The 13,598-nt window shown below is 45.1% G+C and overlaps 1 protein-coding gene across 2 annotated transcripts in view; it reads left to right on the top strand.

Annotated features, from left to right (window-relative positions):
- The window catches only part of Actn (alpha actinin), a 105,953-nt gene that overhangs the window by 74,309 nt on the left and 18,046 nt on the right, over nt 1-13,598 (top strand). Inside the window, exons 2-6 of one of the 2 annotated variants that reach the window (XM_075699239.1) lie at nt 5,808-6,129; nt 8,164-8,251; nt 9,015-9,093; nt 9,191-9,272; nt 12,032-12,117. In XM_075699239.1, the coding sequence (XP_075555354.1) occupies nt 5,808-6,129; nt 8,164-8,251; nt 9,015-9,093; nt 9,191-9,272; nt 12,032-12,117 (657 nt within the window). Of the gene's footprint in view, nt 1-5,807; nt 6,130-8,163; nt 8,252-9,014; nt 9,094-9,190; nt 9,273-11,091; nt 11,178-12,031; nt 12,118-13,598 lie in introns of both variants that reach the window. The other variant, XM_075699240.1, reaches the window with a different exon arrangement.

The raw sequence follows: 13,598 nt of genomic DNA, 5'->3' as shown, positions 1-13,598 counted from the left end.
GCATCAGTTTTTCTTTTTTTTTCTTTTCTGTTTCTTTAAGCTTTGTTATTTTCCAGCACGTTTTGTAAAACGAAAGAAACGAAAAAGAGAAAGAATAACGCAAGAAATTCCTACGTTTTAACGTTTTCATTTAAATGCGACAAACCTAATGAAATTGGGTGGAGTGGATGCCAATGAAGCAAAACATTTTCTCCCTTTTTGTGTATTTGGAAGCTTCTGAGGTAGCACTTCCTTTAGCAGCTGTCGGTTAAGAGGAAGCTTTAGCTCGAGTGCTCCTATCTAAATACATGTAAAAGGAGAATTCGTTTTTCTCGGCAACCACTGCACCAAATTTGACGAGGTTTGTTGCATTTAAAAGACAAACTTAAAATCTAGTGACTGTTGGTTTCGAATCTTTTAGTTAGGTCGTCAATTTTTTATTAAAAATTGGCAAAAATCGAACATTTTTAAAAAACGAAACTATCAAGTTTACAACTCTGTAACTCAACCACTAAAAATGATAATACAATTCTGAGAATTGCATCTTATAGTACATCTAAAGCGGACAAAATTGATATGCTACACATGAATATAAAAAAATTTAATCATAGGAAAATACAACTTTTGCAAAACCGTTGTAACCAACGTAACAAATTCACGTAAGATGTAAAATGACATATTGAATTTGTCCGCTTTGAATGATCTAATAGATGCCGTTTACAGAACCGCGATATCAGTTCTTGATGCAGAGCTATGAATTTGTAAACTTCGTGCTTCTATTTTTTTCAAACGGTCAAATATTCGAAAATAGTTTTAAGAAAATTCAAGCCCTAAATCGAAATTCGGCTTCCAACAGTCACTAGAATTTAACTTTCTCTTTGAAATGCAACAAATTTCATCAAAATCACTCCAGGGGTTATCTCATAAAAACGTTTTTGCGTTTTACATGTATTTGAATAGGCCGCGTCGGAGTTGAGCCCGAGCTAAAGCTTCCTCTTAACGTCGTCTTGTCCGTTACGATACGCGATATGTATTGCGACCAGACGATCCTTGGTTTCCTTGTCAGTCGCGGTTACTGTTACGCCTATATTTAAACACTTCCGTGTGCACGTATATAGTCTTTTTTTTTTCCCTACTTTTTTTTTCTTTTTCTATTTCACCGGTCTCACGTTACCGGGAATGAAGGACGGCAGCTCAAATTGTGTGCTTTGCTTGCTTAGTGCTCTAGTTTCACTTACTGAAATGGAGACTGGACTGCTGCTGATACCGTCGCGTAAGTTTCGACCCCGCAGCTTCGTGTGAGGTTTCTGACGCATCCTTAACTTTGTTCGCGTGCGTTTCCTTCAATGTACTTCTCATGTTTCCTACAGTGGTATGAAGCATCCTGTTTATCCTTTCTTTCTTTTGTGTCGTATCTTGGGCGTAGTTTCTGCTGTCGTCGCCTGCATGCGAGGACAACAGTGAATCGTGAATCATCGCAGCAGTCAATACCTGTCACCTGCATGACGTCGGTCATGGAGTGCTTACTCACCTCTCCTATTCGTAATATCTTCCACTTATAGCTTTGCAGTGCAGTGTTGCCTTGTTGGCATCGTTGTTTAGAAATGTCTGCTTCCAGACGACCGAACCCAGCCTCTGCAGACATACATAATGTGTGTCTGTTGGCTGTTGCCAGCAGACGTACTTTAAACAATACAGTAATAAGTGCGACCTCTTTTTTTTATTTTGTTTGTTAAATTGATTGATTGCTTGATTGGTTGGTTGATTGATTGATCGATCGATTGTCATTGCTGCAGTGCAGTGTATTGTTCTAACAGAGTTAATAGCAGACGGCGACGCCGTTGCGTTCCCACAAGATGTACTGTATTTTTTGTTTTACTTTTGCATGTCCGCTCTTTTTGTCGTCACGTAGCCCGCATCTGCCAGGGAGGCCTGCGCACGTATCCGCCATTTGTTCCGTTAAATGTGTGTTTACTACGTGCGAAATAAACCACCAGTTGAAAGTCCTGTCGTCCTCTACACTCGCCTCGGCGCCTTTGTTCCCCCATCTCCAGAGCAGTTATAACCAGGCGCGGAAGGCTGCAAACGAGTGATGGGGATCACGACGCGCTACCGTGCCCGCGTCGTCTGCTCTGCTTCTTCTGTGCAAAGGAGAGAACAGCAGAAGTCGCGGCCCGGCGCGCCCGTCACACTCGTGCGCGCCAGAATGCCCTGTTTTCGTTTGGGGGCGCGGGCGTCGGCGAGCCTGGATGGATGGATGGAGGTCGCCACCAGAATAGTATTGCGTCAACACGGTCTCCGCTGCCGGCGATGAACTGGCAACGGCGGCGTCGGGCGGGCTAAACCCCCCTCCCTCCTTTTTCACCTCGACCTTCTTGGCAGGGAATTCCGCGGCCGAAATTTTTTTTGTGCGCCCCGGGGCTGTCGTTTGGGGGCAAGACGACGAGCCAGCGGGAGCATCTGCTGACGAGTGCCCCGAGGAACGCGCGAGAAAACAGCGCGTGCGCTCTGAAATGTGGGCCTTTCGAAAATCGCTGCGGCGCGCAGGAGGCCAAGGGAGGCTTAAGCCGGGCCACCGGGGCACCGGGTTCGCTGTTTGTTCGGTTTTTGGCTTGGTTTATTCTTGCCCGCAATTTAGGCTTCCGTGAAGGACAAGTTGACGACGCCGGCCGGGTGAATTAATTAGCGTTGGGACACGGTGTGCGTCCTGTACTACATGCACAGAGTGTCATAATAAAAACCTCACGACTCCAAGAATTAACTGGTATTTGGTTCATGTGTCTTCGTGATCACGGAAAACTGTCAGAAGACTGTCATGCGCGATATCTGGGTGCACCTTCTTATCCCGTACCCGTCTTCTAGCGCTGGTTTCCCGTTTTCGTGGCTCCATGTAGATCTGTTTTACCAGAATCTAAGGGAGCGGTCGGCAGCGCATGCGCCTTGTATTTCCCTCGTTCGAGCAGCGAAACTTCTACTGACGCATTTGGCGTTGCACCGCTCGTACCGTGCATACTATTGGTTCCAGAGTTCTCTGTTCTAACTCGTGAAAGTCGGCGACCCGTGGACTGCATGGCAATGCGAACGTTGTCGTGGAAGCGATATATAGATCTGTGTATGTAGATTCAAGCTCGCTGTAAAACGCCCGTGTGAACGGGCCAATAATGGCTATTGTGTTCGTTTTCGCCATATACTGACTCCACCGCTATTTACGACGGCGTGTTGACTTTGAGAGCAGTGAAAAAATAGTACGCGTCAATTTATATTGTTCTTTTGGAGTCGGCGAGCGTTGGTCAATAACTCATTGAATCATATTGCTTGAACAGCGCCGTGTGCTACACGAGCATCTTGTAGAGAAGTGAAGTCGTGTAAGGCCGACTCATTGTGTATCCGAAGACAGTGAGACATTTCCGCATTTCCCGCACTGAGCATATTGTAGTGCCGTGAGTGCATGAGTGACTGTACATCGCTCATCGGCTGACAGGGCTGTCCACGTCTCTGAGCGATGACACGTCCAAGCCGATTCCGCAAGAAAAACTTGTCGCACCGCGTTATATACTTAGGTGACGCTCTCGTCAGTCAAGGAAAAAAGTGTGCATTTCCTGTGAGAGCGGCACTCGCCGAGCAATTTCTCTTAAAAAGAATTGCTGTCACTCTTCAGGACAGCAAAAAAGTATACTATTCACGACAGCCCCGTACGCCCCGAGACTTGCCCTTTTTTTTCCCCCCCTAAGCACTGTGTTTAGGTGACAACCACATGAAGCGTATTTCCAGCGTCGCTTTGACCGGCGTCGGCTCGTCTGCTTGCTCGTCTGCTTGCGCGTTGCACGGACGCCACGCTCTAATTATGGCCCAAAACCATTTCCCGCGTGATTACAGAGGAAAAGAGAACGTGCGTGGTTATCGCGCGACACGAAGTGGGCGTTCTGACGCCGGCTGCGCCGCCGGAAAGGCGTCCAAAATACGTTGCGTGCTGGCGGAACCACACGCAACGTATTTCGGACGCCTTTCCGGCGTCGGGTGCTGGCGTGAAATGACACGGACAGGTGAAAACGGGACTACGGGACGCGGCGCTAGATGTTGTTACCGTTTGGAAGTATATAGCGTGTGTATCGTCGTGTTTCCCTTCAGTCCTCCTTGTCATTTTTCAGCTAGAACGATGTTTACCGTCTGCAGGGTCATCTGATTCAAAGGACTCTGGTGTCAACCAGAAACAACTGTTGCCGAGTTTTTCACTCTTAGCGTTATTCACTTACCCTGAAGAAGCACGGAAACACCAAAACGTTAGGAAATAGATCAGCATGACGTGCTGAAAAGTACTCCAGCATGGTCAGAGTACCCGATTATGCGACTGTTTAAATGTGGTGGATGCTGTTCACTTTCTTTTTTTTTTGCGATGTTTGCAAATAATTATTTATATTTATTTCCCCTGTACCTCCAGGACGAGGGTGATAAGGCTTCGTCGTCATCTCTTAGTCTGCACAATTTGCGCAAGTCGTGTCAACACTGTCTGTAATTGATCGCATCTGTCGCTGTCGCTGGCGATTGTAATTGCGATGGTTCACACACATACACTGCAGCTTACTTTCTCTGAGGTACCAACTACATATCGCTTCTTGTGAGGGAATAAACTGCTTCTCTCACTTCTCATCTGCCTTGCTTGCATTTCCTTTCTTGAGAACTCTGTGCTCACTACTTTCCTTTCGGGAATGCCGTGTCACGCTGATAACGTGCAAGCCGTTCGTGACTGGGAATTACCGGCATGCAGCGTTAAAGAAAGGAAATGCGGCCAAGACAGATGACGATTTATTGTTGTGGGACAAGGTACGACCCAAAGGGTGTAAACTTTTAAAAGTGTTCTCTATTTGACTCTCCGCTTTCGAGAGTTATCGTATACTCAGGAGTGGAGTAACCTCACTCGTTCGCTCTTCTGGAGAAGCGTGTTCACTCAACTTGTGCCAAAGCGAGGTGCATGTACAAATCTTGGAAGTATTTCGAATAGAACTGAACGGCAGCGTTAGTAACAAGATTGACAATATGTTTTAATGTCGTGTTCAGCCGAAGTGCGGGAAGCTTGTTTTGCACGTACCAAATTGTATTCCGCTGCGATTCCACTTATCTTGACGTCATGGACCTGATTAATCTTCAGTATATATATATATATATATATATATATATATATATATATATATATGTGTGTGTGTGTGTGTGTGTGTGTGTGTGTGTGTGTGTGTGTGCGTGTGTGTGTGTGTGTACTGAAGATTAATCAGGTCTAATATCTTCTACAGCAAGAAATTCACTCTGAAAAAACGCGAAATCGGAAACCTAATGTCTGCATTTCCCACACCAGTTTGCTCTCACGTCATGGGTTTTGACTGAGTTGGTTAGGGCGTAGTTGATTCTTCATCAGTGAAGAACCATTACACTGCATTCAAAACAAAGCAAGTTTCGAGAACAGCATTAAAGTGGTCCAAATATGAGAAAATTCTTTAGAGACAAGCACAGAGTCACGCGCCGACATATACCGGCGATCACGTTTAGGCACGAAATTAAAATAGAAAGATAAAGGGGAAGGTGAGTTCGGCTTCTGTTTTCTTGACCAGTAATCAACCTTTTTCTGCCAATCGAATAACAATATACATATTAAAGAAGACTTTACTAGTCTAAATTGATTTAGTGTTGCTATTTATAGCCTCCATCTAAAGGCAGTTTGTGGTGGTTTGGCTTTTCCCTCTGGGAGAAATGATTTAAAGTTTGAACCTGCGCGAGTGCTGACGATGGCCGTCGTTCAATTTGCTCACTTTTTCCTCACTCCCCCCCGTTTTGTGCAGACCTTCACGGCATGGTGCAACTCTCACCTTCGCAAGGCGGGCACCCAGATCGACAACATCGAGGAGGACTTCCGCAACGGTCTCAAGCTGATGCTGCTGCTCGAGGTGATCTCGGGCGAGACACTGCCCAAGCCCGACCGGGGCAAGATGCGCTTCCACAAGATCGCCAACGTCAACAAAGCGCTCGACTTCATCGCATCCAAGGGCGTCAAGCTCGTCTCCATCGGCGCCGAGGAGATCGTCGACGGCAACGTCAAGATGACCCTCGGCCTCATCTGGACCATCATCCTCCGCTTCGCCATCCAGGACATCTCCGTTGAAGGTGCGTGTGTGTAGGAATTTAGTTTCTTCGCTCTTATGTATGGTTGAGGTTGGCATGGCTGTGCCCATGACGACCTCGGTGGCCACGACGAAGCGTAAAGCGACCGGTCCCGGTGGTTGTGGTTATTCGATGGTGGTGTCCAGGATCGCTGAGTAAACTATAGATGACGTGCAGGCACATTTGTATTGCAAATGACTGGGCTTCAGTTGGACAGACATGTTAACGACAGATGTACACAGCACCTGTGTGTGTCCTCATATCTCATGTATGTGTGTAATGCCTTTTTCCTAGTGCGCTGCTTCACACACACACACACACACAAACACACGGACACATGCAAGCACATGCTCTCTCTCTGAGAAGCACACTATTGCTCTGCCTAAAGCAGCATGCTATGCAATGGATTTTCATAGTTGCTGTACTGTAATCAACAATTGAAGCACAGGCAGCGGAGTTTGCGTGGTGTTTGCGCAATCGATAGGCGAAAAGCACAAGGCAGCCACGAAGCTGTATGACCAACTCTGATGTCCCAAGAACAGCTCTCATGACACGTATTGCAGTTGGTCGTGCATCTTCGTGTCCTCTGTTTGTTGCTCGGTTGCGAAAAAAAAAAGAGCATACAACCCACTGTTTGTCTTTCATTGGGGTACGTGCTCTCCAACGCTGTCTGCCTTTGGAAGCAATGCAGCAACCCCGGGCGAGCCACCCAGCTTCAGCTTATCAGCACTGCACACAACTGGCGACATTATGTGGGCGGGGGCACGTGCAAGGCTGCTCGTCCATGTTACGATCAGGCACACTTATCGCAGCCACCACAGTGTGCCAGTCTGGCATTTGTTTACACATTCCCCCTCCCCCTCCTTTCTTTGGTGACCTTCAACTGCACACTGGAAAGAAACATAACCCCACAGTAGTGTGCACAACCCCCCCACTCCCTCGCTCTGTTAATTTCTGTAATGTTATAGGGCAGTTTAGACAAGTTTATTTCTTTTGTGTGTGTGTGTGTATGCTCAGCCTTTTACCAGCCATCACAAATTGAATTTAGGCACGGTAGTTGAGATGAAGACACATGTAGCAACGGAGGACATGTGGGGCGACAATGGCCTCATGCCCGCTTCCTCCCCCCCCCCCCCCCGTCCCCCCGAAAAAAAAAAAAGATTGTATCAGGATGCCACCTGCCCAGCCCCCTTCCCCCATTAGGCCCTGGTCAAGTGTGTGACCCCCTCCCTCCTGCCAAAAAAATTATTGGCTGCATCACTGGATGAAGACATTGTTACAATGGGTCTCTCAAAGCTCATTTTTGCTAGCACAATCAGCCACACATGCAGCTTTAGGTTTATTGGTCTAGTGATCTTCAAATCTGAAAACAAAGCCTGCTGCTGGCTTGAATGCTTATCTAACCTATTCATTTCTGATCACTTCAAATCTAAACTTGACTTCTTGTTAATCCTTCCTTTCCATCATCGCTGTTGTACTTTGGATATATGTACTTGCATGGGCCATTGATTGGGCAGTTAGATACCGAATTGAGCCTGCATCATCTGTGAATGTGAAGGCTAATACTATATTCACCTAAAATACAATGCGTAATTGAGGTTCAACTAAAATCTTTTTTTGTCAATACTGTGTTTCATGAATAAATTTTCATCATCATCATCATCATCATCATCATCATCATCATCATCAATTTTCATCATCAGCAAAGCCTTGCACCTAAACAGCCAAAATATCCTTAGTATATAGGAAAACAATTCTCATTGCTCTTGAAGCGTGTACTTTCACTTTCTTATAGTGAATCAAGATTAGGAAAATTTGCAGGACGTTACATGGGCTTCTGTGAGGTCATCTGGCTTCCTTAATTTGAAAGACTCTGCATAAATCGGTCCTTAAGTTTCACCCATTTGTCACCCCCACCATATGTTAGTGACGGTGTGGGGGTCTGAATGTGTTAATCGAGAATCAAATGATGTATGGCCATTGGTCATTTTTTGTTAACTGGACTTTTTTTTTTTTTCCGTTGCCTCATATGTGTAGAGATGACCGCTAAAGAAGGTCTGCTGCTGTGGTGCCAGAGAAAGACTGCCCCCTACAAGAACGTCAACGTCCAGAACTTCCACCTCAGGCAAGATTACATGCGCATATATTATTTCTCTGGTTTCATCATTAACATTGCTCAAAGGTGGGAGAGAAGGGGAGAGCGAGGTAAAGAAAGAAGATGGTGCACAGGAACAGTTATTCAATACAGTAGGAATTAGGTCCTCTTCTTGCGGACCACTTGTTTCAGCTGTGGGTACAGCTTGCACAACTTGCACAGCTGGCCACGCAACAACAGAGATGCTCGGGCCTCTTCCTTGTGTACTCTCGCGCCAGCGGCGCACGTGTGCCAATTAAGATAGTATCAGCTGGATGAGTGCGTGCGGCTTTCACAGGGCAATGCCCTACTTTGCTCAGGAGGCATGCTGGCAGGCTCTTGCCAAACCCTACTCTTGCAGTGTTGATGTGGATGTTTCAGGCCAGGATATCATCTACAACTGTGTTGCCAAGTGTAACCCATTTCATTGCGGTACATTTCTGAGGTTTTCAAGAATTATTAGTATGCTCACCTCGTGAAGAACAAACAAACCTTACTCAACTAAACACCTTGTCCGGAAAGGTTTTCCAGATAGTCAGGAGAGTTACAGGCAGCAAGATGAGTCCCAGCTTTAGTGTCAGGGCCACACCATTGTCACCAGGTAGCAGCACTACTGCCAGGGCCCTGGTCGCATGTCGCATGTCACATTCCAATTCTGTTGACGCATGCACGAAATTGATGTGTGATGACATGACGGAACATTGTTACCTACATGGCGCTGACGCTATGACTGAGCGCCGTCCTCCCATTACAGCTGGAAGGATGGTTTGGCTTTCTGCGCCCTCATCCATAGACATCGTCCCGACCTCCTCGACTATGGAAAGCTCAAGAAGGTCAGTACATGGTTAATTGTGCTAGCACTGCATTATGCAAGCTGCATCTGACACTTTGTTGAGCTTTACATTTTAACGCTGCTCCTCCCTTGTGTAGGAGAACCCATTGGATAACCTGAACCTGGCTTTCGACGTTGCTGAGAAGCACCTGAACATTCCCAGGATGTTGGACGCTGAAGGTGAGGACTGCACAATGCTAATTAGTTGTTTTAACATGGGTTAATGTGTTAGTTAACATGTTGTTTAAACATACTTAAATGACACTTACACTTGACAGACTTTGAGCAAATTAAAGTTTGGTAGGCTTGGCTAGTGCCTTGTAATACTGGGTAATAGGTGTGGTATGGATGAAAGTTTTTAACGCGTTTTTATTTTTTTGTTAGCACCTTAAGTTGCTGTTCAACAAGCTGCTGTCTTATCTTGTGCCTATGACTATAAAAACAGACATCGAATTAGTGGCACCCAATATATATTGACTTTTTTTTTTAACCAAACATCATACATCACTTTGTATGCAGGTCAGTTGTCGTATGTGGTAACACGGGTTGCCATTTCTGATGTTGCCTTCTTTTTCCTGGCAAACACACCGAAAATGTTTGCTTTGAAAATGGGGCTGTAATGCATCAAGCAGAGTAGACTTCACGATAAGCTATGTTTAGATTGATGATCCGATAAGTTGAATCTGACCATATAGAAAGCATTATTCAGTTTCTTTAGCATTCAGTGCCTTTCTGGTAGATAACACTGACTGATCTGAACGTCCCTTTTTGTGTACCTTAAAGGAGCCTACATTGGGGATGCACATCAAATACCTTAGTAGTTGAAAAGGGAATATTGTCATCCACCCAAATGCAGCACAAAGCTTCAAAGGAAACCAAAAGAAATCTCTCGTGAAGAAAGCTTCGCAGTCAAAAAAAAAAATAGTCCTGGTCTGGGACTTCTCCACCTTGCAAGATTCTGCAGAACCAATATGCCAAACCTTAGTACTTGCAGATAGGTAGCATAGCACATAACAAGCTGTTAATAGCTAAGACTAGGAATTTTCCCACCACTTCACCATTGTAGTGCATAGAAGGTGAGCCACTTTTGAGGACTTTTAAGAAAAATTATTTTATCGAAGAAGAGTCTCAAGACCTGCAATGCTGTATAAATGGTGTGGCAGTTACCATCCCATGTGCTGGTCCTATCACGGTAGTGCTGACAGATCATGTTGACATACAGCAACGAGAACATTCACGATAACAGCACAGACTGAGAACAAACTGGCCATCTCCACATTGACATGTCAGGTCGATTGGAGTCGCTGACAATCTAAGAATGCATTGGCAAATACGCTGCAGTCCAGCTTAAAGAAAATTTTTATAGCTGTGCCAACAAGTTACATTTGCTCATTATCATGACGTTGCACCAAAAATGAAGTTCTCTTTTTCAACATTGTGGCATCTTTCAAGAACTAGGTTTTGGTGCATGGAGGAACAGAGGGCAGGTAATGAGGTTGCAGCTGATGATGCAGGTCTTGACCTGCACCATATTGAAGTTCATCTGTTGGCAAATGTAAGTTAAGATATGGCCCACTCCTAAAGGAAGCAAATAACAGCTAACAAATGCATTATAGCTTCAGTATTTCTTTCCCCATGTTACGAAAATGTGGCTGGCAAGATGCATTAATCCTTGTGTAAATTGCATGTAGTTTCATTGTGTATTAAGACGCAGTTGATGGTAGAATACTAATTACAGGTGTTCCCTGCGCTAGACTGGACCACTCTGTGCATTGTTAGCGTATGACCTGATGTTCACGGTGGCCGTTTTTCACGTGATGTGTGGGGAGTGTGCGGTGCATTACGCGTTAGTCTCGGGCGCACAGTTAGTGTGTCGTGTCATGCACAGTATTTGCGAGTTGCCGTATCACCGCACCGTAACCTTTATTGCTGTCTGCGAGTTTGCCGTGTCAAACGCTCTGAGATAACTTGGCATCCATTCCCTCACACCCCCCTCCAGACATGGTGTACACAGCCAAGCCAGACGAAAGGGCTGTGATGACATACGTGTCATGTTACTACCACGCCTTCCAGGGGGCGCAGCAGGTAACGGCGACTGCGGCGCGTGTGGTGTGCAAGGTTTTTCACTGGAGTGCGGGAGTGCGCCAAGCAGGCAGTAACTTCTCTCCCCCCAATTTCCTGCTCTAATGACTAACTGGTAGTTCGACTTAATTACCTTCGTGACCCTCGTTGACCAGTGCCTGAGGTTTTGCAGTGTTGTTGCAGTGGACTGACCCCTTTGTGTGCTGTGTTTCACTTGTACTTCCTGTTTGGCGTGTGTGTGTTTTTGCTCCGGATAACATTACCCAGTTTACAGAGTAACCGGCAGAGTATGTTAGGGAGTGAAGGTATCCATTCGTTCAAACGAATAATGCAAGGTGTTATTCCTAGTTTTGTAAGATAATTCTTTGTTTTATACAGTGGCAATCTTTTAACTGTTGTCACACAGTGGCAGCATACAAAAGCATAAAAAAGTGTACAGAAGTTCAGATAAAGTCGGCCAGGTTATACAAGAGAAGTGTGATATCGATAATCAGTGATGGCATGCTCAAAATGAATTGTACTTGTGAACGCAAAACATTGCGCAGTCAGCGCCCCATAGACAACAAGAAAACAGGGAAAGAAATTAACAAGAAAAAGGAAAAGTGAACAAGATACAGAGATAGTAGGTAGACATGTAACATGTTTGTAGATTTCAGTATTAACATAAAGAGTAGCTTATCATGGTTCTAGCGTATGCCGCCTGACGCCTAGTTCTGCACGCATGCTGTCCTGCCCAAACTAATTGTGTGGCACTTGGTGGTTCTATTTGACCTCTTCCCTCCTCCCCCAAACCTCGTCCGTCGCCAATGCCCACTTTTGCTCTCGCTGCCTGGTGTGGTGTGCGCGTGCGAGGGCAGACATGAACAGCACGGCCATGCCCGACGAGCGGGCCATCATGACCTACGTGTCATCCTACTACCACACCTTTGCCGGAGCACAGCAGGTAAAGACGTGCAACCGACTCTCCCACGTCCTGTTTGGCATATCATTTTGCGCGCTTCTATCAAACGGTGTGGTGCATAGAACAGGTAACTGTTGAAAGCTGAGAAAGGTGTAATTAAGTGAGACATTAGCTTGGGCTAGTTGCTTAGGTTCAGTGCAGAAGACACATGGATGATTAAGCAGACGATGCTTGTTTTGTTGGCTCAATGATCTGCATCTTTCATGCTGTTTTCTAGTATGCAAGGTAAAACCTTAAGACAAGGGGCAAAATACGTGATGTGCACTGCGAAAAGACATGACAAGAAATAAGGTGTTGGCTTGTGATAGTTGGTTAGGTTCCATAGTAAATGCACAAAAGAGTCACGGACAAGTGAACAGACGAAGCCAACAGCACATGAACAGACTGGAAAAAGAAGGCTTTGTTCTGCAGACAACAAGATGTGTTGTCGGACAATAACTGTGAGCAGAAGGGAAGGAAGATGCACAGAGAAGAAGCAATCATTGTGGTCGCCGACACAAACTGTGTCGTCTTACACCATGTTGCCAGACGCACATTTATTGCTCACAGACGCACTTCATGTTTGAGACCATGTGAACAAAGGAGCGATTTCTTTACTCAGCTGGGAAGAACATAACCTAGAAGTGTGCTAGAGATATGGAGAAATATTCACTTGAATTTTTTTATTCAGGGATGGTTGCATTGGCTGCTTTGAAATTTCATCTTTATTTCTTGAATCTCATGCTCTGAAAACTTTCGCGGATGAGGGCACATTACATATTCACAGAATGCTGTGTTGTTCATCATCCCGTCTGTTTTGCGTCCGCTTTTCTTCAAAGGTGCTCCAAATCGCCAAGTTAAGTCATTCTGGTGCATCTTACTGCTTTGGCATGTTGCTCAATTTAGGATGGCTGCTGCATCCTCCGTGGCATTTTCTTGCATTTCATGAGGCAGCATGCATTTCTTTCTGTGCATGAAAAATTTTAATTAGACAGCATTGAGCCTTGTTGATCATGATTTGTTTAGTCATTAGGTGTGCCAGAAACAATCTACTGGGCAAACCTATTTCAGCATGACCCGTATGCTTATGACAGCTAGCTAGTTATTAATGATATTATAAGCACAAAACCTGATGTGGTGCCTTCGAGGAAGGTGATCTTATTGTCATTAGCCAATCAACAGTTCAGGCAGTTGAACAGCAGTAATAGTTTTTGATTTTGTGCTAATATTGATAAGAATTAGCTGATCAGAGTGCTCCCTAGGAAGAGATCCATTTCTATTTGTGTTTCTGCATTGCATTTCAGAATTATGATTTTGCTTTGTTGTTGTGCTGTTAACAATTTGTTCATTAAATACCATAGTAAAAAGGGAAAATACCTTGTTGTGTAGAAATCACTAGCATTGCAAAATAGAGTATCCCCACAGAATAAAAAAGGCTAAAAGTTTGTGTGCATTTTCATAATTTCATGAGCTCCCCATACTTT

This window comes from Dermacentor variabilis, chromosome 7 (genome assembly GCF_050947875.1).
Source record: "Dermacentor variabilis isolate Ectoservices chromosome 7, ASM5094787v1, whole genome shotgun sequence".
Classification (NCBI taxonomy): domain Eukaryota; kingdom Metazoa; phylum Arthropoda; class Arachnida; order Ixodida; family Ixodidae; genus Dermacentor; species Dermacentor variabilis.
The sequence above is the reverse complement of the archived record's forward strand: the minus strand, read 5'-3'. Positions and strand labels throughout refer to the sequence as shown.